Source organism: Brachypodium distachyon, chromosome 3, assembly GCF_000005505.3.
Source record: "Brachypodium distachyon strain Bd21 chromosome 3, Brachypodium_distachyon_v3.0, whole genome shotgun sequence".
NCBI lineage: Eukaryota > Viridiplantae > Streptophyta > Magnoliopsida > Poales > Poaceae > Brachypodium > Brachypodium distachyon.
The window spans coordinates 7,534,389-7,558,254 of record NC_016133.3 but is presented as its reverse complement, the minus strand read 5'-3'; the positions used below and the strand labels follow the sequence as shown (position 1 = coordinate 7,558,254).

Below are 23,866 nucleotides of genomic sequence, written 5' to 3'. Positions count from 1 at the left end.
TTTCTCTTCGTAGTGTTTCCTTTTCTTTTTCGAGCTGCTGGATTGTGGATTGGTCTGCCGAGGAATAAAGAAACGGAGCAGCAAATTCGAATGATGATTGGGACAGGGGAATTGCACAGAACTGGGTCATAGCCATCCAAAGCAAGTGGATAACAATTACTTGATGCCTATCCAGGGGAACAACCGGGCCAGGATATTTGATTGTCCGGAACTGGAACCAGTCTCTCTTCAGTCTAGCCACCTTCATCTTCTATGCAATGCACGGGCAAGCTGAAAATAACACTGAAAACTACTGCCCCGATGTTGAAATATACCTTTGGATTCGGCAGATAACTGTTCGGACCACCCAGGGAGGAGAAGCAAACACCAATACGAAGAACAGCTCGCTTATGATTATCCAGTGTATGATTGGATTTAGAATTTCACACCTCATGGTGTTGACTACGACGTGGATCGATCTTTCTGACTATAATTAATTTACGTAGGTGCAGATTAGGAACTGATCTATTTTTTTGCTGGGGATAATGCAGCCACTTCTGAACCGGTGTAGAAAACACTCGAGCGCTAATTCAGTGCTTGTTGCTTTGATGGCTTGACCCCGCGCAGGAGTCAGGAGGAGATAGAACCAATCTACAAATTTAGATTTAATTATTTGGTCGCGTGATTGATTTTGCTGTCCAGGAAAATGTGGAGACCTTAGCCTGCATGTTAGCAGTTAATTCCTTGGGAAGAGCATTTTTATACACTGGCAGTGACAGTGAGTGCAACCCAGTTTGGAAACATCTGCGCATCAGTTTCAGAAGTGACAGAGCCTAAAGCGAGACAAAAATGGAGCGAAAGTAAAAATAGCACAGGACAGACAAATAGTGCAGTGTGAATCTTAGGTTGGTGAATGAACCAGTAAACCTTTCCAGAAAAAAAAAGGATGAACCAGTAAAGCGTTCTGTTTTCCCTTTAGGCCACAAGCAAGAATTAGTGGTGTCACTTTTGCAAAGGATAACCTGAGAATTAGCATGTCATATGTGCGCTTTAACAACAGTAGTCGCCGCCTGTTCTCCCAAATGCTGAAGAAGAGTAGTGCAATTATTTGGTTCTGTGTGCCACAAATCATGAACTTTAATACTACTCCTAGTTATCTGGAAAATTGAGGCAGAGGAAGAAAATAACATGCTCAAACACCAAGGCCTCACTCCAAATTCATATGTTTCACTCCAAATACACATGACCTTACTGTCATCTCAGCCCAGAGTACAATGGGCCCATTAGCAAGGCTCCAATCTTGGACTGTCATGGTTCAAATGGGCCTCAACGAAAGAAGTCATTTTGATATTCACATTGTTAGCCTAAGACCTAAGATGACGGCATATTCTAGAAAGAAACCTAAGATGACGGCAAATAATATTGCCGACATTTCTGCTGGATATCGTTCGTCATATCTTGGAACGAGAAGTTTTTGTTTTATCCTCGATTTTTTTTTCTTCTCAAAACAAATTACAGTTAATTAACATCGCTGCACCCTCTAATCGAGCCTATATCCAGCCTAGCAGCAGGCATCTTACGGCCACACGAGCCCAGCTAAATATCTAGGCAAACCCTGATAAGGAACAGAGAATAAATGTCGTCCGTTCGATCGGAGGTCGTCTCTGTCGTTGCTATCATCGTGCGGCCTGATTTCATTGGCAAAAAGCAATCCCCATAGGTAGGGTTGATGGGACATAAACGGAATCATTACCATAAGCTTCCCAAGCTGCAATCCGAACAAAAAAGAAAAAAAAGAAAAACGAACTTACGGCTTTAATGTCAAGCTGCTTAATTAATTATTGGCCCCACTCCGCCCATCCTGCAATCACATCTATCACGCCGCGCGCAAGAAGCCAGGGAAGGGGAAACAAACGAGCCGTACCAGCCATGTCTTCCCCCCAGCCGTCCCACGAGGTCCACAGCAGCAGCGGCGGTTCCAGCGTCGCCGGAATCGGCAGCTACAGGGTGTGCGACACGGTGGTGCTCTTCTGCCTCGCCTTCGCGTGCGGCCTCATCGTCGTCACCGTGGCCGTCTGCTTCAAGCGAGCCTTCGCGCAGCGAGAAGCGGCGGCGTCCGGGGCGGCGGCGGGCGGCGGCAGGAGAAGAGGCGGCGGCCGGCGCGGGGGGCTGGCACCGGCGGAGCTCGCGGCGATCCCCAAGGCCGCGTACCGGAGGGGCGGCGGCGGCGGAGGAGGGTGGGCGCAGTGCGCGATCTGCCTGGGCGTGGTGCGGGACGGGGAGGTGGTGCGGCGGCTGCCGGCGTGCGGGCACCTCTTCCACGTCGAGTGCGTCGACATGTGGCTCTACTCGCACGCCACATGCCCGCTCTGCCGCTGCGACGTCGTCGCCTCGGCCGCCGCCGCCGCCGACAAAGTTTGAGCTGCCCGGCCGCCGCTGGAGCAATGGGTCTGTCTGCACTGCACTTCTGTATATACACTAGGTAGAATTTCGTATCGAGAGATTTACAAGATTCTCCTACTCTTGATTGTTTAGGCATCTCTTTGACATGTTCTTTATACTCAATTTAGTTGAGTGTGGCCTTTGGTTGATTTTATTTCGTGCAATTTCGCGTCCAGTGACGGGCAGGAGTAGTTGAACAGGGGATTATCTGTTTTTTTTTAAACTACTAGGAGTGATGAGCTCCTTTGTCCTGGCATTAAAAAAAAGTAGAACAGGGGGCCTTTGCTAGTGGCAGAGGGTACATATTTTACATTGGATTGAATAGAATCCGGGAGGGCTCCATCTGGATAATGGCGGCATTGGTCAATGCAAAGGAGACGAACATATGTAAGAGCAATTTTTTTATTTAGAAAATAGGCTTTTCAGCCCAGCTTTATTAGAAAGCCAAACTATGTTCATCCTCCTCTAAGAGCAATAATTTAGCTTCTTTCTCATCCTGATTTTACGGTAGCTAGCTTTTATCTCACATTTTCACCTTTCATGTCTGATAGCTTTCGGGACTTGCTTTCTCGTAGCTCAACGACCCAAAGCCACGCTCGCCAATGGTGGAAGATTACTGAAATATCGTACTATGACCTATGAAACTCTTTAGCAAGAACAAACAATATATATGATGAGAAAATAAATATGAGTATTGAAATTTTGAAATGAAAATAAGGTCTATTCGGTGTTCTAGAGGTGAGTTTCGAAATTTTAAAAAGAAAATCAGGTCCACCAACAAACCTAAAATAGGCTAGCTAGGGAAAGCAAGAGCGACCTAGTAAAATTAACCGGGGTTTGGAGAGATCTAGTTGGGCGTTGGATTGACCGAGAGATTTTCTAATGAATTTTGGAGAGAAAAATTGTGGATGGGTAGAATTAGTAGGCTCGAGCTCGAACAGAGGGCCTTGGGCTGGCTGAAAGATTTTGTCTTATAATTTTCAAGTTAATTACTCACTCAGTCCTGAATTAACTGAAGTGGATTCAAGCGGAGCCGCGAAGAAAGTACTTTATTCGGGACGGAAGGAGTAGTTTATTTGGGTTTTAAGGTGAAAAACCGACACAATCTCCAAACTACATTAAAACATGAATGAAATGGAACCCAGAACCCGAAAACCCGAACATACCGACAGTTCAGTCTGGAAAGTGCCCAAGGCCTTTGGGCCCCAAGACGCTAACTTAGAATTTGGGGTGTAGGCGGTTTTAGGAATTTGGTAGAACCATGTGAGATCGTCACTCCACATGGGACCCATGTACCTTTTTAAGTGTACGGATTCTTCACCAAAAAATTTGTGGATACAGTTCTGATCGTGGCGTGCAGGGTGTGCTACCACACCCTTACCTTCTCTTTTGTTGTAAGCCAAGGTCAGCAGAGCATCCACAAAGATAAAATCAATACTAATTCTTACATGACACAGAGTTGATGATAAAATAGCTAATAGAATGAGTTTTGTTTTTAAGCTGACTTTAGATTTACATTAAATTCTACGTTGTATAATGGTAACTAGCTCGACTCTTAGCTGACTCTTAGTCGACTATTGGATAAGGGTCTGAGTTTTTATGTACTGTCAGTTTTCTTCTCCCCCAATTTTTTCTCACTATGTAAACATTTTAATTCAGAGTAGACTTTTGTAAATGTTCTTATCAAACAGTCTTATGTCACTGTTAATTATTTCCTCCGTTATATTAACTTACTTAAATTTGTCCAATTATGAATGTATCTATATCTAAAAAACGTCTAGATACTCATAGAAAGTCACTTAATATGGAACGGCGAGAGTACATATTGGTTCTCAAAGTAGAACAACTGATGAAAAAAATAAGAGATTAATTATCTGGATAAGTACTCCCACTTCCAAATAATTAGGACTACCTTGCAATTATGTGGGACGAGCATGCTTCATGCGTGCACACGATTAAATAAGCCAACTGTGTGTTCAACCAAGAAAAGGGTGTGCAAACTAAAATTTCCACTGCGGTCTACACAGAGATTAAATAAGCCAACCGTGTGTTCAACCAAGATAAAAGTTGCAAACTAACACTTCCACTGCGATCTACAGTTTCGTTTCAGCAAATAGTGTTCGTGACTTTTTGAAAGATGCGGGCAAAAGCCAGCGTACCACTTCCACTCCACCGCTCCTTATGCCAACAGTGTTCGTGTTTGACTTTGCTATTTCGGTGACATCTCGGTCTGCTGGTCCATAAGAGTGCACACAATATTTATATAAACAATATGGATGAACATGTAGGATATCAACTTCAGGAGATGTCTTTATTGCTTGACCATCTGGCCCTTGATCAATATCCTGATACATGGTGTACTGCTGGAACAAAAGAAGTCTTTTCTGCAGTTTCATTCTATAATTCTATGATTGAACATGTTGAGATTCATGTGGCATTTCACTGGAAGTAGGACTCAAGCTGTCAGATTAAGCACAAGATCTTTTGCTGGCTCCTCATGATCCATAGATTGAATACCAGAGCTATGCTCCTCAGGAAGAACTTCCATCTGCCTTCATACTCCTGTATCCTTTGTCAGCAACGCGCCCTTGAGACCAGAGATCACCTGTTTTTCTACTGTCCCTTTGCCCTTGCATGCTGGAGGTATCTTTGCCCTCGCTTCATGCCTCATGGATGCACACTTCACATCCTCTCTGAGATTAATAGGCAGCTTAATAAACCATTTGGTATGGATATGATTACTCTGGTCTGTTGGAGCATCTGGAGAGTCAGAAATGACTTCATCTTCAATAATCCATCTCTTTACAGATGCCGGCGAATTTTCTTGGAAGAAATGAATCTTGTCTTCCACCGGACCAAGAGAAAGTATCACTCGGCCTTTTTAGATTGGCTTAGAACTTTTAGATAGCCCTGTACATTTTTTCATATGTAAATACTTGGCAATAAATGAATCTTGTCTTCATATGTAAATACTTGGCAATAAAATTTGCAGTAGATCATTTGATCTACTGCTTTCCCTAAAAAAAACATGCAGGATATCTTGAAGATATAATCATCAATCAATCGTTTGAATCGAATAGGCCATACACAAACACCTATTTCCTTGGAGAGCGCAGTGCTGATTTTTATCCTCCCAAGAAAAAAAGAAAAATGAGGAGTGTGTTTCTGTAATTCATATAGAAAAACGGATTGGCCAAAGAAAATCAGTTGGACAACATATTCAAAGGCACACCCTACAGACCAAGACACCAATTATTGCCGTCAGAAAAGACCCCCGCCGCATCATGTCGAAGAATTGTTTTGTTTTGACTTTTGATCTATTTTCGTTCGCACTCGTTGATGATGCCACGAGAATTTGGGTTCTTTTGGGTTTCCTATACATACTGTTGGGCTGAGCAGGCTTAATCGTGTCTAACTGGGCTGTGCTATAACTTTTATTATTCCAGACTATATACATAAAACTTCCGCGTTCTTTCCTGAAAAGAGAAGAAGAAAATAACACTTCCTTACCTGGTGAAGCGTGACCGTGTACGACAGACAGAGCTTCTCCTTGTGTTTAGGCCTGGTATATTCTCTGAGGAAATGAAGGAAAAACAGCCGATGATTATCCGTTAGTGACTATATATTCCATTGACATCAACCTACTACACAAACTAGTGATGGATTCAGTTAGCACTTAGCAAGCCGCATTAGCGAAATGTCAGTGGTTGAGAAACAGAGCAAGTTGCGGTTGTTGTTTTAACCAATGAGACGACAGTTTACCAGGATGAAGGGCCAGCGAACCATAAATAATGCAGGGCATGAAGCATACATGACATGAACCTAGATCTCCAAAGATGTACTCCGAGTAACGCCGAGTTATGCATGACGCACGCACACAATTAACTAAACTTGGGTATGACCTATTCTTCAACTAATCTAATCAGTATTCCTAATCACATCCAGTTCTTTCAACGCTCATATATGTAGCCAATAATACTTTTACAACTACTTGCATTTGGACATATACAAATCGGCCCCGAAGAATCCAAGTTACATATATACAAGCAGTACCACAATTGATCTCGATGGTAAAGCTCTCAAACAATAAGCTAGCTGACAGTTGACACACGGATAGAAACTAGAGCTAGAGCTAAGCCGTGGGTCTCGGTCGACCGGCCGGCCATGTCGTTGTCGTCGAGCTCCAACAGCACGCTGCCGTACTCGGCGGACGGCGGCAGATACAGCACGCACGACACGCTGGCGCTCCTCGTCATCGGCTTCAGCGTCACCGCCGCCTGCGTCCTCATCATCGTGCTCTGCGACTGCCTCTGCTTCCGGCCCCGCCGCATCGTCTACGTGGGGCCCCGCCGCCCGTTCTTCGTCGTGCGCCGAGAAGCGGGCGGCGGCGGGCTGAGCCCCAACGCCGTGGCCTCGCTCCCGTCTTTCTCGTACCACAGAGGCGTGGCCGGCGGCGGCGGCGGCGGCGGGGAGGACGGCCGTGGTGAAGGCAGCGGGTCAAGAGGGCGCGGCGGGTGGGCGCAGTGCGCGGTGTGCCTGAGCTTGCTGCAGGAAGGGGAGACGGTGAGGCAGCTGCCGGCGTGCATGCACCTGTTCCACGTCGCCTGCATCGACCTGTGGCTGCGCTCCCACTCCACTTGCCCTCTCTGCAGGGCCACGGTCGAGGCTCCTCCTTCCAAAGACCGTCAGCTGGTGCCTCCGGTGTAATGCATCCAAATTTCAACAACATTAGTTCGTATCCAGAGAGTGCCTCCGTAATATACTTATGTTGGAGTACGAATTGTATAACCAATGTAAAAATTACGTGTCAAGAAGTCTGCTCAAACTAGTTTGTTGGCCTGTCTTTTCTCCGGATATATATCTATGTTCAGATTGAATTTAGTTTGGGGAGAGATTCATTAGAAAGGAGGATGACGGGCGGAAATGGAAGCTGGGATGAAATGGTTGGTCCTATCCGATTGGCTCTTGGGATTGACATGTACATGGTAATATAGAAATGATCTTCAAAGTCAAACTCGGGTTTCATTTTCTGATTTTTTCTTAGTGTGGTGAATCCGTGAATATATTTCATGTCCACGTCCTATGTAATGGCCATATACGAACATATCCATTCCACCACTATTCAACCTCATACCGGGTCGGAGGCGGGGGGAAATTATAAGAGGGGCCAGAGCAGAATAGAAAATTATTAGAGGGATCAGAACATAACAGTACAAAACTTGCACTCCCTCCAGCCGAAATTACTTGTCGCAGATTTTGAACAAAGTTGGTAGTACAAAAATGTTGGGGCGAAATTTTAGATCTTAGGAGAGACCAGGCCCCTGCTTGTCCCCCTGCCTCCGCCACTGACCTCATATATGACAATGAGTGGAAATGTGTTATTATTGGAGGTATAATAAATACTTACTATCACATACTGTCAAGTTCAAAGTTTTGATGAATATGTGCCCTACAACATAAAGGAAATTAGATGATTTTATTTACCTCAGGACCTGTGGATTAGTAGCGGCTTTGTTTCTCAAAGGGAAACGAAGATTGTGTCTCAATCGTCGTCCAGGTGAATTGGTCTCGACGGTGGGTAGCATAAACTGTTGTACACGATGGCCATATCCATATACGATACCTGGGAGCTCTACTTTAGATACCCTGGCCCTATTTGGAGACTCTGTTGTGACACTTTAGATCATAATTTAAGTTTATTTGGACAATTTTAGCTTAATAATTCCACACTGAACCAAATTTAAGGATTGAGTTAGTGTGACTACAGGGCTGCTCAACAAGCCCACGTGGCAATGCGACCAAACCAGCCTCAGCCCCTTTTTGATGGCGCGCATTTCACCGAAGCGCTGGGCAGTCCAACTAGCAGTGCAAGTTTTTTTTGTGAGGCAGGGGCTTCCCGCATGGCGATCTCTCAGAAGATCTCCCGTCTCCGTGCTCTTCCTGGCATAGTCTACACGATCTACTCCATAGAACCAATGGATCTCGCGGTATGTTTTTTTCGTTATTTTGTTCTTCTTCCTCGTCAGTCTGGTGACGAATAGGTGGTTCGACAACCTGTCCTGTAAGGGGTGGGTCTCCGGCCAAAGTCCGTTCAACGATTTTAAGTTCTCACCGGTTGTGGTGAGCGACTCACGTGGCTATTTAAAATGTATGAGGTTAGTCCAACTTGTGCAGATTTAGGCTTATGCAATTTCATCACCAGAGACATGAAGAAATTCTAACATACGGATGATGGGTCTAAAGATTGTTGCTTCAAATTATCTTGACGTAACTTTTATTTTCATTAGGAATCTTTGTTGTCGGTTTGTCTTTCAGGTTTTTCATCCTACGTACACAAATTTGTTGATCCCACGTACACAAATTTGTTGATCCAATAAAACCAGATGCTTTAAAAAAAAGGTGGCGGTGGCCCTGCGTTCAGACGGCACACTGCAACAAACATATAAACACGAGCCGTCCAATACTCCAATTCCGTATCTGGCATCTGGATGCCACGGAGCTCACACGTCAAGGCAACGCCGTCATTTTCATCCACGCCGTGGCTGCCACGAGACGCCAAAACCCCATAGGCGAACACTATTTATTTGCCACGAAAACATCCGTTCATTGCAACATCGATCCCATACTAGTACTACTGATCAAGTTAATTACATACCGAAGTGCAACAACAAGCGCGAACACAACTAATTGCTCCAGTCCAGTGTATTACAAGTCGAGTCTATCAATCTGCTCGTCGATCATGCTCAACTTGTACCCGAGGGGGTCGCCGAGCTCCGCCGCCGACGAAGACAACATCAACGGCGCCGACGGATACCGCGTCTTCTACGGCATCGGCGTGCTCTGCACCTCCATCTTCCTCTTCTGCGTGCTCGTGGCCTCGGCCTCCGTCGCCGTCTGGAAGGCATTCGCGTTCGCCGCCGTGGCCGCGCTGCTCCTCGGCATCCTCGGCTGCTTCGCTCCCAGCCCGAGGACATGGGTTCGCGGCAGTAGGGGAAGGCCAGCGAGCGCGCTCATCGCTCTCTCGGCTCCTGATGGCCGGACACGGGTGCCAGTGCCAGGCCGGTGCGCGTGCGCGTCGTTGCCGGCCGCGCACTTGCCGCCGGCGTTCGCCTACACGTGCCCGCCGCTGGAGAGCGTCGACGGCAAGCAGCAGGAGCAGGCAATGTGCTGCTCCGTGTGCCTGGAGGACGTGCGCGGCGGCGAGATGGTGCGGCGGCTGTCGAATTGCGGGCACGTCTTCCACGTGAAGTGCATCGACATGTGGCTACACTCGCACCGGACGTGCCCGATGTGCCGCTGCGTGATCGCGCCGCCGCCAATGGTGGAGGTAGCGAAGGGCGTCGCCGTGGCGGTAGAAGGGGCGCCGGAGTCGTCGGATGAGTCGTTGCCACCGGTGTAGCTAGGAAAGGGCATGTACAAGTGTCTGTCACTGTTTCTCCACCATCTTAAGTTGCGACGATGTCAATTTTTATTCAGCACACAAAATTCCGTAAAGCTGTGCATGGGCTGCAACTAATTAATCATGTCTCCACACTGCGTTTCTATATATTCTGATTCTATTGTACTCAGTTCTTCTCCCTGCAAATTTGTGCAATTTCTTATTTGTCTTCAGTTCAGGAATAGTAAGCGGGACGTTTTGTGCAGGCATTTCTTGGGTTGTTCTTATGAAATGAATTCATATATTCTTAACCGATATCAGAATTATAATCGCTATACACAGACTAGAACCTAATTCAATTCGATGAAAATATAAAAATACAGAGGTTAGTACACAAGCTTTGAGACAAGGGAAAGATTCAGTTAGACCCGAGGGAGAAAGTATACTGTAAACGATTTTGGATGAAAACATGCAACCATGATATGAGCCGTTGGATCAAAGATGTGTGGCATAGGATGAGCTTTCGCAACTTTTCGTTTGGATCGAATCAACCAGCACTACACCCTCGTCCTTCTAAAAAGTAAACTTATTTGTGAACGGATAGAGTACTAATTAGTTTTCTTGACTTTAGGCAATCAACAAGAGTATTTGAGCACAACTTTTTATAAACGGTTGGAAGGCACTCGCACTATATTTTTAAAAGGAGGAGATCTTTATTTTGAAAAGACGTTATTATTACAGTTTTTCACCACAGAACTAGAGGTTAAGGGCAAAATTAACGATTTTCACCTGGATTGACGCATCAGGATTCGGGAAACTTTGGTCGGGCTGGCTCTTTTCTTTTCCAGGCTCGGACCGCTTCTTTCTGAACTCCACGCAGTCTGTCATTTTGCTCAGCTGTAGACCACGAGTTTCTCGAGAGTCGAGAGGGCGACATGGAGAGGCGATTTCGCTCGCCGTCGGCGGGTTTTGCTCGCCGCCGCCCTCCGATGAGTTCCCCGGCGCCCCTTCTGCGAACTGATGTGTTTCCTCGTTTCGGGCGCTCAGTTTTTTGCTTTCTCCTTGGCTGGGGGCGTAGCTACGCGAAGCTTCCAGAGGCAAGAGAGGGTTGATTCCTTTGATTCGCTCTCGTCGGCGGCCTGGGTGGTTCCTCTCTGCCCTACTCCGGTGAGTTCCCCGCTCTTACTTCTCCGTCTAGCAATTTTTTTGCGGCTCGCGTGCGCGAGCCCCCGCCTGTCTGCTGCTGATTTGGCTCTGGTGTTTGGCGAGGTGAACACTGCAGAGTCGAGAGGGGTTCGATTTTGCGCGCTTGTCATCAGGAGGCTTTTGCTTTTCCGCCGTCCTCCGGTGAACCCCCTGACGTGGCTAGCGGTACTTGCGATCTGTTTTCCTTTGTTGTGCCTCTTCTCCTGTACTTTTGGCTCTGATTTTTGCGTCGTTGGCTCAGGTGTGGCGAGGGGAAAACGGCAGAGGCGACACGGGTGTTTGTTTCGTGGCCGTCGTCGGAGAGCTCTAGTCAGCTATTAGGCGTGCAAGGGATGTGCAAATTAGCTGTACTCAGAATTTTGGTTTGTTCGGCGGCGAGGTCTGCATTGTGGTGTTTGGCGGCGGCGGTGTTTGCTCTGCATATGTTACTTGTAGCTTGGCCTCCTCGTGCTTGGTTATGCTTTACTTTGAGCTGCGTTAGTTGTTCTGGAATGGCATTTTGATTTCACAGGGGTGGTTGCACTGGATCAAGTGTTACTGGTGCTCCCCGAGCACTCATTTTTGTGCTCTCTTGTACACTATCATCTTGCATTGCAGTTCATCATTGCTATTTTCTTGGCTGTTTTCAGCAAGTTTTCTCCATTTTCCTGAATCTCATCATAATTTATCCAATCATTATCCGCCTCTTCAATTTCTTCCTCAATTCTGACCGCCTGTTCTATGTTATTTGTCAGAATGTATGTCTTCTCTAGGTCCTACATCTCCATGTGTTCTATATCAATTGTTTGATCTATCGTCATGTCGTAGGTATGCTGCAAAACCAAAAGCTAGTTAATTTCTCTTCTGGGTGGTTGCATATTTTCTCTTTTGAGTTATTTGTTTATATTTTTATATTTAAATCATCCGTGCACCACTGAAGAAATTGTCATCTGTATCGAAATCACCAATTTGTGCCGTAAGAATTCAAAAATCTGCAAGTTATCTCTTAACAGCTTTCACAAACAGAACATTATTTTAGAAGGTAGGTTTTGTTTTTACTTACACCAAGGGAAGTCATATCCCTTAGCAAATTGTTGTATTCTGCATTGTTTGGCTGAGCTGTTCCAAATTGTTGTTGTGTGTTATAGTCTGTATATGTTGAATTGAATGCTTCAGTAAACCATGCCGACGAGAAACCCTGCATTTTGTCAACTCAAGTTAATTTGTGCACAATATCAGCAGTACTAAGAAGTGGGCAAAATATACATGTAGGTGCTGAAAACGACTTGCCTGATCAGTTCTGACTAGGCTTGTTGACTGTGGATTGAGGTTAGACTCCATCTCTCACTTCCGTTTGCTTGTTGCTCGTTCTGACTAGGCTTGTGATTTCGATTCATGCTCATCGCTCGATTTCAGCTTGTTGTTGCTGCCTTTTTCCACGCAGCTGTCGTAGTGTTCTGTTCTTAGGGTACCCTGATTGGGGAAGTCTCGTTTCTTCCTTTTTCGTGTCCTAGCAGGTGAATTTTATGTTGCAATTGCAGCTCCCTCTAATTTGAATTGCACTTACATGATTAAACTAAAAATTTCCAACTTTTTAAAGTTCATGCAGTGCAATTCTAGAATTAAGTTGTTGCAATTACATTTTTTGGGTTTATATGTGTTTTAGATTCCCATGCTCTGTTGCAAAATAGGAAATTTGGGACTATTTTGATTTTGATTCTACATTAGAGGAGAGTACATATAATCTTATTTTCTCTTATTTAGATTCCCATGCTCTGTTTTGTTGCCAAAGTGCATGTTCTGGTGGTATAATGCCACTCCCAGGTAAAGAGTATGCACTCTTCGGGTGCTAGCTGGCCACTCCCAGGTAGAGCGTGACTGTGTTTGTCAAAATAATTATTTTTGTTTTTTAGGAACAGAAATATCCACTTATGATTTATGCTTCCCCAAGCACCATTAGTTGTTAATTATGGGATGGATTTGGACTGCATTTTATTGTCAATTGCATTACTTATACCTAGCAACTAAATTGTGCCAAAGTGCAATTGCACTTATGATTCTGATTCAGAGTCAATCACAGTACTTGTACTTTTGCAATTGCACCTTTTTCAAATTGGAGTTTGCACTCCAGTTGGAGGCGCCGAGGTGTTAGTTAGATGCGAAACCAATTTGAACTCGTCGTCAGGAGCCATTTTACTGCTTTTTAATTTTAATTGCACTCATTCTGTTGTTGCATTTTCAGTTCTCCCAAGTTGCAATTGCAACTTATTGTTCTGGATATATCACCATCTTCCCTAGTTTTGCACAGCTTAAATTTAATTGCACTCAAATCATTGTTGCAATTACATTATTGTTTTTCTGCCTCTTACCTATTTGCACTAGACATGATGTAGAATTCTCCCCATCCTTGTGTATGAAGTGAGTTTATTCTATACCTTTTGTCAATCTCTCACTTTGGTTTTGTTAAGTGCGGGATGGTTATTCATCCAAAGATTATTCAGAGACCGACTTGATCATTGAAAATATTAACGATCTGGTATTTACATCTTGCCTTTTTGATACGTGTATCTGAAGAATTCTCTATTGTGCTTTTTTCTCTCTTTTGTGTCGTTTAGTCCTTTTGCAAGAAAAATAATAATCCTTGTGAGCCTTTGTGTAGTTTAGACCTTCCTTTATTTACCTAACCCAAGCATCTTTGTGCATTAGCTGAACCTACTTTAATCCACTTTAATTAGTATTAGCTATTGCATCGCATGTAGTTTAATACCTGCAATCGTGTGTCTTTTGATATGCAATTGCAGTTAATTGCTATCCATAAATTTTGTTCCTTATCTGTCGATCGTTAGTTCCGTGTGTACATCATAGTTACAAAAATGCACTTTCCCAAATGTGAATGAACCGTAAATTTGTTCCTTGTTGTTCTCTTACTCAATTGCATTTAGTTTACTTTGTGCGATCTGATGTCTTATGAATTGCTACTGCCTTTTTTTTGTTACTGGAATTGCACGGTTGTAGTTCCATCCTTTATTTGTTGTTGTTGAGCCTTAGTCTTCCCCTATGTCCAGAGGCTGAATATCTTTTGTCTGAAATTTTGTCACTAGTCTAGTGTGGATCACAGGTACAATGTGCCCATTATCTATTCTTTTTAGTCAATTGCATGTATCTTACTATGAGCAATCGGAAGTTTTATTAATTGCAATTGCATTTGCTTGTTATTGGAATCGCAGACTATTAATTTTCAGCATTGTTTGTCAATTCTGAGATATTTCGCACACTAGTAGTTTTAGGCTGAATTTTGTTGTCTTAACTTGTAACTCAGTTAGTGTTAGGGTGTTTCCTTCCCTTTCTGTTGTTTTAGACTGGACAAGTGTACTGTAGTTGATTCAAAGAGCATGATGAAGGGTTCTTTGCATGGAAAACAAAAAATTTCCTACGAGATGTGCGGAAGAAACCTAAGAACATATCTAGTAGATGTAAGTAACGAGAGCGATAATGAGCATCATACCCTCGTAGACCACAAAGCGTTACGATCATAGGATTGTTGTTGGCGTAGTGGAACTTTCGACGAGATCAATCTCAGTGTAGAAAACGACGGCACCTCCTTAGTATCCACACGTTCAGCTTCACGTCGTCTCCTCCTTCTTAATCCAACAAGCGAGGAGAAGAGGTCGATGAGATTCCAGCAGCACGATGGCGTGGTGTAGGCTATGGTGAAGTTTTCCACGGGCAGGGCTTCACCGTGCGCGTGAGAGGAGGAGGTCAGGGAGAGCAGGGGCATCCAAGGGGCAGCCCCTTCCCTCCTTATATAGGGGAGGAGGCCGACGGCAAGGCAGGTAAGAGAGACAATCTCATTTTTCCTTTCTTGCCTCTTAAGAAATAGGAATTTGATCACATAGGGATCAATTTCCTAATTCAGTTTTTCCCTTTCCTTTCCTAGAGGTGGCCGGCCAGGGGATCCCGGAAAGGAGTCCCGGGAGGACTCCCTCCCCACGAGCTCAGTTGTTCCTCCCCTTTCCCCCTAATGGGCCTAGGCCCATTAGGGGATAACTAATTAGATTGCTCTAATTAATTTTATAAAGGCCCGATTAAATTCTCAGGAATATTCTGGAACATTCCGAACCTTTTGAGAACTTCCGGAACCTTGTAGAACATTCTCGGTCCATACCGGAAAATATCCCGAACTTTTCCGAAACAGTTTTCCCATATATAATTCTTTATCTTCGGACCATTCTGAAGCTCCTCGTGATGTCCTGGATCCCATCCTGGACTTCAAATCAATATTCGATATCACCATCTATTATCTCATCGTACCCTAGCGACATTAAGCGTTAAGTGTGTGACCCTATGGGTTCGAAAACATGCGGACATGATCGAGACACCTCTCTGATCAATAACCAAAAGCGAGACCTGGATATCCATAATGGTTTTCACATATTCCACGAAGATCTCATCGGTTGAACCACGATGTCGAGGATTCAATTAATCCGGTATCCAATTCCCTTTGTCTCGTTATATATTACTTGCCCGAGATTTGATCGTCGGTATCACCATACCTAGTTCAATCTCGTTACCGGCAAGTTCTCTTTACTCGTACCGCAACATAATATCCCCGTGACTAAACACATTAGTCACATGCTTGCAAGCTCATTAGGATGTTATATTACCGAGAGGGCCCAGAGACAAATCCCAGTCTTGATCCATACAACCCAACAAGCACCTTTCGAGATACCCGAAGAACATCTTTATGATCACCCAGTTACGAGATGACGGTTGATGTCCATAAAGTATTCTTTCGGTACTAGGAAGTGGCATGATCTCATGGTCTAAGGAAATGATACTTGACATAATGAAAGCATTAGCAATTTAAACTTAAGTGACACGATCAAAAGCTATGCTTAGGTTTGGGTCTGTCCATCACATCGTTCTTCTAACGATATGACCTCGTTAATAAATGACAACACATGTCTATGGTTAGGAAACCTTAACCATCTTTTAATCAACGAGCTAATCTAGTAGAGGCGTATTAGGGACACGATATTTGTTTATTTATCCACACGTGTATTTAGTTTCCTGTCAAAACAATTATAGCATGGATAATAAACATTTATCAAGAACAAGGAAATATGATAATAACAACTTTATTATTGGCTCTAGGGCATATTTCCAACACATGAATCTGGTCATGAGGCAGTTTTTTTATTAAACAATCAGGCCACTATTTTGATTTTGTTACTGAATGCAATTGCAATCAAATTTTTCTAATTTTGCACCACCTGTTGTTTCTTTCTTTTCTTCATTATGTAATGGCAGTGTCCTAGATTTTTTGATGGGTCTACTTGCATGTAGTTACAATTTGCAATCGGTGTTATGATCAAACTTTATTGCAATTGACCTTTGAATCACCGTACCCTTTGAATTTCATTCTTCTGTTTATTTGTTCATGATGGATAGTATATGTTTGATTATGAACTCTGTCCAGAACATGATTTTTGTTTTGTTTGATTTTGTCACTCTTAAAGAACCCGTCAGAAGGCTGTCTATGTGACTGGTTTTTAATCAAGGATCAGACGACTGGTTGCTAGATCTTGTGTTTAGTCCTTCTATGTCTTAGGTGACTGGTTTCTTTTTAACTAGCAGGCGACTGGTTTTGTTTGCAAAAAAAAGGCTCCTGTTTTGATATGAAAAAACAGGCGCCTAGTGACACACCCCAAAATTAAGTCTAGTTTTACATACCGTCTCAAGTCAGCCCGCCCCCAACTAAAATAAACAAATTGAGGTATTCATCGATTGACCAGAGATAGGCTATTGTTGACCAGACTCCTCGTACGTCTACCATGTATAGTCCTGCTCCGGGCATGTGTGCCCGTGTGGGTAAAGCTTGTGTCGCTTTCCACCGTGTCGTACGTATCATTTACCATGCCAAAAATTAGCTAATAGTAATGGCCAGCGCATGAAAATTGACCCTCTATCAGGACCTGAAACATGCATTTTTCGTCAGAGAAAGACATACTTTATCTTCCGCGCGCCAGGCAGCCGCGCTCTCCAGAATCGAACACCATCCATCGTTGCCGCGCGCGCTCTAATCCCACGGGCTCAAACGCTCTGCCTATTTCTTCCCCGCAGAACACTCGCCATTGCCACACAGCAATCGCCGCAGCAGCAGTTTACTTCAAACATTAGAATCGACCGCCCGCCCGCCGCTAGAAAGTGATCATGCCTGGCCTGTTGGCGATGCTCCCGGCGTGGTTCCGCGGCGGCGAGGGCTCAAACGGGCACGGCAGGCGGCGCGGCACCTGCTACGGCGTCGCCGTGTCCTTCCTGACGATGCTCGTCTTCTGCGTGCTCGTGGCCACGGTCAGCGTCTGGAAGGCGTTCCTCTTCGCCGTCCTGGCGTTATTCGCCTTCGGCATCGGCGAGTGCCTGGCGCCGGAGAGCTGGCGCGTCGGGATCATCAGAGGGAGATCGTCTGCCGCCGCCGAGCCGGAGCCCGCCACGGCGCCGCGGAGTACGGCATGGACGTTCGGGCTCCCCAAGGCCGCCATCGAGGCGCTGCCCAGGTTCGCGTACGCGGCGGCGTCCTCTCCCCGTGGCGGCCAAGAGGGAGCTGCTGCTGCTGGCGGCGACCTCGAGAGCGGCGGCGGTGGCGCCGAGCCGTGCTCCGTGTGCCTGGAGGACCTGGAGGCAGGGGAGATGGTGAGGCAGCTGCCCAAGTGCAAGCACCTGTTCCACGTCGAGTGCATCGACATGTGGCTGCACTCGCACCGGACGTGCCCTGTTTGCCGGTGCGACCTCTCGCCGCCGCGCAAGGTTGCTGGGAAAGCTGTGGCCTTAGAGATGGAACCGCCGGCTGAGGGTGCTTTGCCGCCGGTGTAGGTTATAGGAGAAACGTGTACATATCTTCCGGGGTAGCAGTGACGGTTTTGTGCACGTATAGTCAGGTCGGGAGTAGGGCCGGGTGGCATTCTTTCTAGTCATATTCTTTTTGTACATTCTTTTATATTTTTGACCTTCAATTGTCAGTAAAGTTTAGAAATGGTACCTTAACGTACTAAAAAATGTAGATATTTGGTCTTTCAATTGATAAAACCTGATACTTTTAGTCCATGTTTTGGTTTTGGACGGTTTTGACTGGTTTGACTCTACGTGGCACGGTTTTCTCTAAGAATTTTCCACGTCTGATGCCACTATGCATAGCTGTGGGACTAAATGTATACAATTTTGAGTTCAGAGACCATTTCTAAGAAGAACATAATGCCATGAAGACATCTGACGTGGAAAATTCGGAGGAAAACCGCTCAACATAGATTCAAAATCGTTCAAAATCTGAGAGAGTGACCAAAAGTATTCGGTTTTTCCAATTGATGGACCAAATGTATACGACTTCAAGTTTAGGGACCATTTGTAGAATTTGCTACCAATTGAAGGAGCGAAAATATTTTTTTCTCTTTTTTATTTTTCATGGATACTTTCCTCTTACAATTTAGGTCTTCACCGTTTTAGTTGATCAATTTGATCAACTAAATTTGTATTCTATTACACAAAAAAGTATACCATCAGATCATAATCGAAATAACTTTTTTATGATATTTTTTTTTGTCATATAACTTATATTACTAAGTTCAATTGATGATCTGTGAACACGTATAGTTCTTGTAGACCTGAACATCATTAACTTGTCTTACACCACCCCCAATCATCCTCTCCTGTTCAGTTCCAGGTCCAACTGTATCTAACATCGATCCTATCTGCGCACTGCAAAAAAGGTCACCGTGGAAATGCTACCGACCGTGTTAGATATGCATCCGTTATCTCCTCGATGCAGTGCTGTTAAACTATGCGATGTCAATCGTAGGCAGCGCATCAAACCGCTCGGAGTTCTCCTCCCCCGCGTTGCCTCTCCTGCGGGCGGCACAGGGGCAAACCCTAGCGCCGCCGCCACCACTCTTCCCTCCCCTTCTCCTCCCTCGCCGCCGCCTGAGGCTGCCGCCGGCTAAGCCTGGGTCGTGGTCGAGGACAGTGGCGGCGAGGGCTCCTGTCTTGGCGGCGTTTGCGGCGGCGGGGACCGCTGTAGGGGTCGGCTGTGCGCAAGCGGGCACGGCTTTGGCGGCGCGCGCGAGGGCGTCCGGTCCTGCAGCCGTTGGCGTGGCGGCTCGCAGGCTTGGGAGAGGTCCCCAGACTGCTGCGCTGCAGATCCGACAGCGGAGCGGCGTTTCCGGCAGCTCGCGACGGTGCGGGTGCGGGCCGAGTCTGGGTTTGGGCGGCTGACGAAGATGTGACTTCGACAATGTCTATATTGATGGACTTGTATCAAGGAAAAATTTCGAGTGTGTGTTGACGAACTCGTCGGCTAATAAGGACACATGGGACACGATTTACCCAAGTTCAGGACCCTCGATGAGGTAATACCCCTACGTCCTACTTGTCGGATCTGTATTGATGAGTCGATTACAATGGTGTGCCGCAGAGTCTAAATGCACCGAGTCGTCGAGTGCGTTTAGGCGACTTCTATCTAAGTTGGGGGTATCCTCTTGGCTCCCCCTCCTGATCCTTTATATTTGCAGGAACTCAGGTCTCAGGTAGAGTCCAAGTCGGTTACAATGAGTAGATACACTCTAATTAATCTTCCTTATCTTGAATCCCAAGACTTGGCATGCAGACTCCTGGAGTCAAAGTAGGCTTCCTTGTGGAGCCCCAGTTAGGCTGTACCGGGTATACTCGAGTCGAGTACGTGGTTAGTCCTAACCACGTCAGTGGCCGGTGTTGGTGGCTTGGCACGGTGTCGTGGACGAGTGCGGCTCCCCGGCGGTGCGGCAGGACCTCCTGATGGGGTGCGGCCTCTTTTGTGGCGCCGTGGTGACGCGACTTTTGGGCCGCGATGTTCGTCTTGACGGGGCTCCCTGCTCGGGGTTGACAGCACGGATGGCAACATCGAGTGGAACGCGTGGTGGAATAGCAGATCTGGGCGGGGTTGTGTTTGAGCTGCGCTGGGCGAAAGCCATGGTTTCGTTTGTCACCGGAGCCAGCGACGACAACGCCCATGGGATGGGCGTTGTTACCTTCCTGAAGGCGTCGATTTGGTGTAGCTCTCCTCCCCTCGACTAGACCCCATGCTCCAGGGGAAACCCTAGATCCGGGTCTTCTCGGATCGGGCGATGTCGATGCCTGGCATCGTTTCCCTCTTGGGGGCACCGCTTTGGAGCGGGAACCGGCTGGAGGGACCAGTGGCTTGGTGCAAGGTGGTGGCTGCCCCGGTGTCCGTGGGCGACTTCAGTGGCAGCGACGACGGTGTTGGGCAGAGGTTGGGCTGCGGCGTCGGTTTTGGTAGTCGGTCTTTCCGACGTGTCCGTTGGCTTTCCAGAATTGGTTGCTTCGTTATTGGGGAGTCGGAGTTCCCAGCTCAGAGGAGGAGTGATGCGTGATGACGATGACTTGGTGGGAGGTGGTCCGATTTCTGGGGTTCCTTTTCGGCACAGGCCTTGCATAGTGCCCCTCTGAAGCTCGCCATCAGAATCGGCATCTTTTGTTCGCCTGCGAGGATGACCGACTGTTTGGCATGGGCCGATATGAGCTTGCGTGTCTTTGGAGGCGGAGTCCCCGTTCTTGGACGCTAGTGGGGGAAGTCGGAGTCGCCAGCTCAGGAGGAGTGTTTGTGTGATGACGATGGCTTCTGCGTGCAACTTCGACGGCAATCTTCCTTCGTTAGCGTGCGTTGAGTGAGTGTGGGTGGCCAGGTCGGTCAGGGTGGTCCATGGTGCGGTCATGTTTCATGATGGTATTATGGACGTTTTGTTACGGTTTTTGTCTGGTTTTCCGTTAATTAACTGGACAATTCTATTCTTCTTAATTAATAATTAATAGATCGAGTCCTTGGATCTCCGGTTCGGAAAATAAAAAAACGCTCGGAGTTGGAGAACTCTTCTTCTGATGGTGGGCTCATTGGTTGGCTGGTTGCGTGCCTCTGTACGAAATGGAGTTCTTGCTCGACGACTTGCGAGGCTTCCCGCTGGAGACCGAGACTTGGAAATACCTGAGAAATATCGCGCGTTCGCGCATTGAATTACTGAAGAAATAGTATAGGCTGCAGCTTAGTCATCCAGTTTACGGCAAAACAAGGGAGCCACGCGCGCGCGCGGGTGCCAGCCATGGATTGCTTCTTCCGCGTGCGCGTGCTGGCCGTCGGAAGCACCGTCTGCATGGGCGGCACGGCGTTGATCATCTGGTCCCTCGTCAGTCAATCGCGGAGGCCGCACAGCAAAGGCTCCATTGCCGTGGTCTCCATCATCCTGGTGATGTTCTGCGGCCCGCTGTTCCCTTGGCCCACGGCGCCGCGCCGTTGCTTGGTCTCGGCTCGCCGCGCGCCCCTGCGGTTCCTCCGCGGCGCCGGCTGGCTGCTCTGCCTGCCGTGCCGGTGCGCGCGAGAAAGGCTACTGGCAGAGTCGGATGCTCGTGCTCCCCCGGGAGCTGCCGGCGCGCAGGGGCGCGCCACCACGGACGACATCCCGGCCGCGTACAAGCATCCGGAGGGGCGAGCCAATGGCCGGAGTGCTCGGTCTGCCTTGACGAGGTGGAGAAAGGGGAGATGGTGAAGCGGCTGCCGGCGTGCCTGCAAATGTTCCATCAGCACTGCATCGACGTGTGGCTGCACGACCACTCGACCTGCCCTGTTTGCCGGTGCGACTGTCTTCGCCCTGTTTCCTCCCGGAGGTGTGTGAGTGGCGCCGACGTCTTCCTTGTCGGTTCTCTTGTCTTCCTTCCCGGTTGATTGCGTGGTTCCACCGTTAATTCCAGCCTCCCGATGACGTTGTCACACCCCAAATCAAAATGCCAAGGTCCGATTTCTTCAGCTTGGTTAGCTCTTAGCAGGAAGGCACAACGAAGTACTGCCTCCGTTTCATGATTCTTGTCTCAAATTTGCGCAAAAATGGATGTATCTATTCCTAAAAGGCGTCGAGATATCTGTAATATTTCGACAAAAATTATGGAACGGAGGACACCTGAAACTGGACACACCAAGGCAAAAACAAGCAGACCACGGACAGACGCAAAACATTTCAGAGATACCAATTCAACGGTGAAAAGAATTCTGTCGGTATCGTATCCCATTGAAAAACGGTTTTGCTATTTCAGGGACGATGACAACAACCTTTTGATTCAATCATTGTGATTCTTATAAGATTAGTATGGATTCGATGGATATGAAAATCTTAATTGGATTGATAAAAAAAAATCAGGCGGTATCCAATTGAAAAATAACCGACAGGCAAAACTGGAAAAAAAAAACGTGCAGCAGTTACTGTATCATGTAGAGCCGGTTTTGTAACACTATGTGAATACATCAAACATCACGATTGTCATTGTCTTGTGGAAATCAATACCCGCTCCAAAGCATTAACTTTGCCTAAACTTTGTAATTGCCGTCTCCGCACCAGTCCAAAAGCATAAGGTCGACGCTATAAATGGGCGTGGAGACGCCATCGACCATTATGCATCCTTCACACGAAATCAGTTTGCGTAGGCGCTACCGATACACGGAACGCGCCGTCGGTCGCATCGCATGGATCTATTGTCGGATCCCGGCATAGGAGTCGGTGCCGCCGTGGTCTCCGTCTTCCTCGTCGTCTGCTTCATGTGCTGCGCAAAAATCTGCTACCGCACCTTCTTCGATTTCGCCTACCACCGGTCGGAGCTGCGGCGATGCGTTGCCAAGGCTCTCGGCGCGCGCCTGCGGTGCCAGTGCCAGTGGGAGCGCGCCGCAGCAGCCAGGCTGCGGTGCCTGTGCATCGTCGACGGCGCCGGCGGCTCCGCTTCCGTTGCTCTGCCGCAGTCTGTTCAAGCAGGCTCGCTGCCCCAGGCGGCCAAGGAAGCGCTGGTGTGCGGCGGCGCGCGTGAGGCCTCCACCGTGAGAGACCACGAGCAGCAGGAGAAGGAGGAGGGCGGACGGCTAGCTGGCGGCGCGTCGGGGTGCGCGGTGTGCTTACGCCAGGCAGAGATCGGACTGTTAGCATAATCTTGAGTAAGTAGGAGTCCTAATATGATTAGGAGCGCTGGCGTGTGTGAGTTTAGGATTAGAGTTACTAAAGTACTAGTTAGAGTTGGACCAGGACAACTATGTTGAGTCCTAATTGGTTTGGTTTGGTTTCTGTGGTTCGTATATATACATGTGTATGTGGTTGGTTTGTATCAAACTTGTAAGAGATATTGTAATAAGAAATAAAAACAAAACACGACAGGTGCCTTTGGCCATAATCCAGTGATTATTGTGTGAGCGTGTGAGTCTTCATGTGATTGATCTTGAGGCATCTAAACCCAACATGGACGGGGGCGATGACTTGTGGCTGCGCGACCACACACGGCGTGCCCGGCCCGTCTGCCGGTGCAGCGTTCTTGCACCGCTGCCCTCCCAAATGGTGTGTGTGAGTGTGACATCTTTGATCTTTGTCATTTCGATGTCGCCGCAACTCCCTTTTTGGTTCAGAGGATTTCCATAGGAGATGTTTTCGTTTGAATGTTTTCCTTTTGACAAAGGAAATGTGAACAATGTTTGATAGGAAAGGTTCCTTTGCCATCATGATTTCACTGGCACTCGTTTGGCAACTAAGAATTCATTTCATTTGATCAAAATCCAATTTTTGATAGTATTTCATTTGGTTAATTTGAATTCCGGGTCGAAAAATCACGTTTGTCTATACCACATGGAATTGAAGAGTGAAAGACAATTCTAGAGAAATGATGGTTTTTATAGAGGAATTGAGACTAGTTATAATGTGGTTCCATGAAATTTGAGATTGAATTCCTTTGGCTAATTTCGTGCCAACCAAACAAGTTGTTTTCTAAATTCAAAATGAATTCTACAATTCTATATCCAAATGATGGTTACCAAAG

General features: G+C 46.8%; 6 protein-coding genes and 1 long non-coding RNA gene across 8 annotated transcripts; all 7 read left to right on the top strand.

The window, feature by feature from the left end:
• Window positions 1-1,787: 1,787 nt before the first annotated feature.
• Window positions 1,788-2,585, top strand: LOC100834717 (E3 ubiquitin-protein ligase EL5). The gene has a single exon (XM_003571120.4). It carries the CDS (start codon window positions 1,798-1,800, stop codon window positions 2,398-2,400), a length of 603 nt encoding a protein of 200 aa, XP_003571168.4. The 5' UTR covers window positions 1,788-1,797; the 3' UTR covers window positions 2,401-2,585.
• Window positions 2,586-6,585: 4,000 nt separating this feature from the next.
• On the top strand, window positions 6,586-7,128 carry LOC104583988 (E3 ubiquitin-protein ligase EL5). The gene has a single exon (XM_010238048.1). It carries the CDS (start codon window positions 6,586-6,588, stop codon window positions 7,126-7,128), a length of 543 nt encoding a protein of 180 aa, XP_010236350.1.
• A 1,905-nt stretch (window positions 7,129-9,033) lies between these two features.
• LOC104583987 (RING-H2 finger protein ATL80) lies at window positions 9,034-9,948 on the top strand. The gene has a single exon (XM_010238047.2). The coding sequence runs from the start codon at window positions 9,161-9,163 to the stop codon at window positions 9,818-9,820; it is 660 nt and encodes a 219-aa protein (XP_010236349.1). The 5' UTR covers window positions 9,034-9,160; the 3' UTR covers window positions 9,821-9,948.
• A 699-nt stretch (window positions 9,949-10,647) lies between these two features.
• Window positions 10,648-15,482, top strand: LOC100837276. 2 transcript variants are annotated; one of them, XR_002964330.1, is made up of 4 exons: window positions 10,648-10,966; window positions 11,082-11,170; window positions 11,247-14,817; window positions 14,922-15,482. It is a non-coding gene; the product is annotated as an uncharacterized LOC100837276 (long non-coding RNA). The 2 variants fall into 2 exon arrangements; XR_731279.2 differs by lacking the exon at window positions 14,922-15,482 and having other exon boundaries at window positions 10,649-10,966; window positions 11,247-11,812; window positions 12,257-14,199.
• Window positions 15,483-17,197: 1,715 nt separating this feature from the next.
• Window positions 17,198-17,857, top strand: LOC104583986 (RING-H2 finger protein ATL80). The gene is made up of 2 exons (XM_010238046.1): window positions 17,198-17,541; window positions 17,617-17,857. Exons 1-2 carry the CDS (start codon window positions 17,198-17,200, stop codon window positions 17,855-17,857), a joined length of 585 nt encoding a protein of 194 aa, XP_010236348.1.
• A 3,269-nt stretch (window positions 17,858-21,126) lies between these two features.
• Window positions 21,127-21,570, top strand: LOC104583985. Its single transcript, XM_010238045.1, has one exon. It carries the CDS (start codon window positions 21,127-21,129, stop codon window positions 21,568-21,570), a length of 444 nt encoding a protein of 147 aa, XP_010236347.1.
• Window positions 21,571-22,538: 968 nt separating this feature from the next.
• LOC104583984 lies at window positions 22,539-22,991 on the top strand. The gene has a single exon (XM_010238044.1). The coding sequence runs from the start codon at window positions 22,539-22,541 to the stop codon at window positions 22,989-22,991; it is 453 nt and encodes a 150-aa protein (XP_010236346.1).
• The last annotated feature ends 875 nt before the right edge of the window (window positions 22,992-23,866 follow it).

Bases quoted from the DNA above. Each gene is read 5' to 3' on its own strand.
- LOC100834717 (XM_003571120.4), top strand. From the start codon at position 1,798: ATGTCAAGCTGCTTAATTAATTATTGGCCCCACTCCGCCCATCCTGCA.
- LOC104583988 (XM_010238048.1), top strand. From the start codon at position 6,586: ATGTCGTTGTCGTCGAGCTCCAACAGCACGCTGCCGTACTCGGCGGAC.
- LOC104583987 (XM_010238047.2), top strand. From the start codon at position 9,161: ATGCTCAACTTGTACCCGAGGGGGTCGCCGAGCTCCGCCGCCGACGAA.
- LOC104583986 (XM_010238046.1), top strand. From the start codon at position 17,198: ATGCCTGGCCTGTTGGCGATGCTCCCGGCGTGGTTCCGCGGCGGCGAG. The intron at 17,542-17,616 runs GTTCGCGTACGC...CGACCTCGAGAG, and splicing joins GCCATCGAGGCGCTGCCCAG to CGGCGGCGGTGGCGCCGAGC.
- LOC104583985 (XM_010238045.1), top strand. From the start codon at position 21,127: ATGGATTGCTTCTTCCGCGTGCGCGTGCTGGCCGTCGGAAGCACCGTC.
- LOC104583984 (XM_010238044.1), top strand. From the start codon at position 22,539: ATGGATCTATTGTCGGATCCCGGCATAGGAGTCGGTGCCGCCGTGGTC.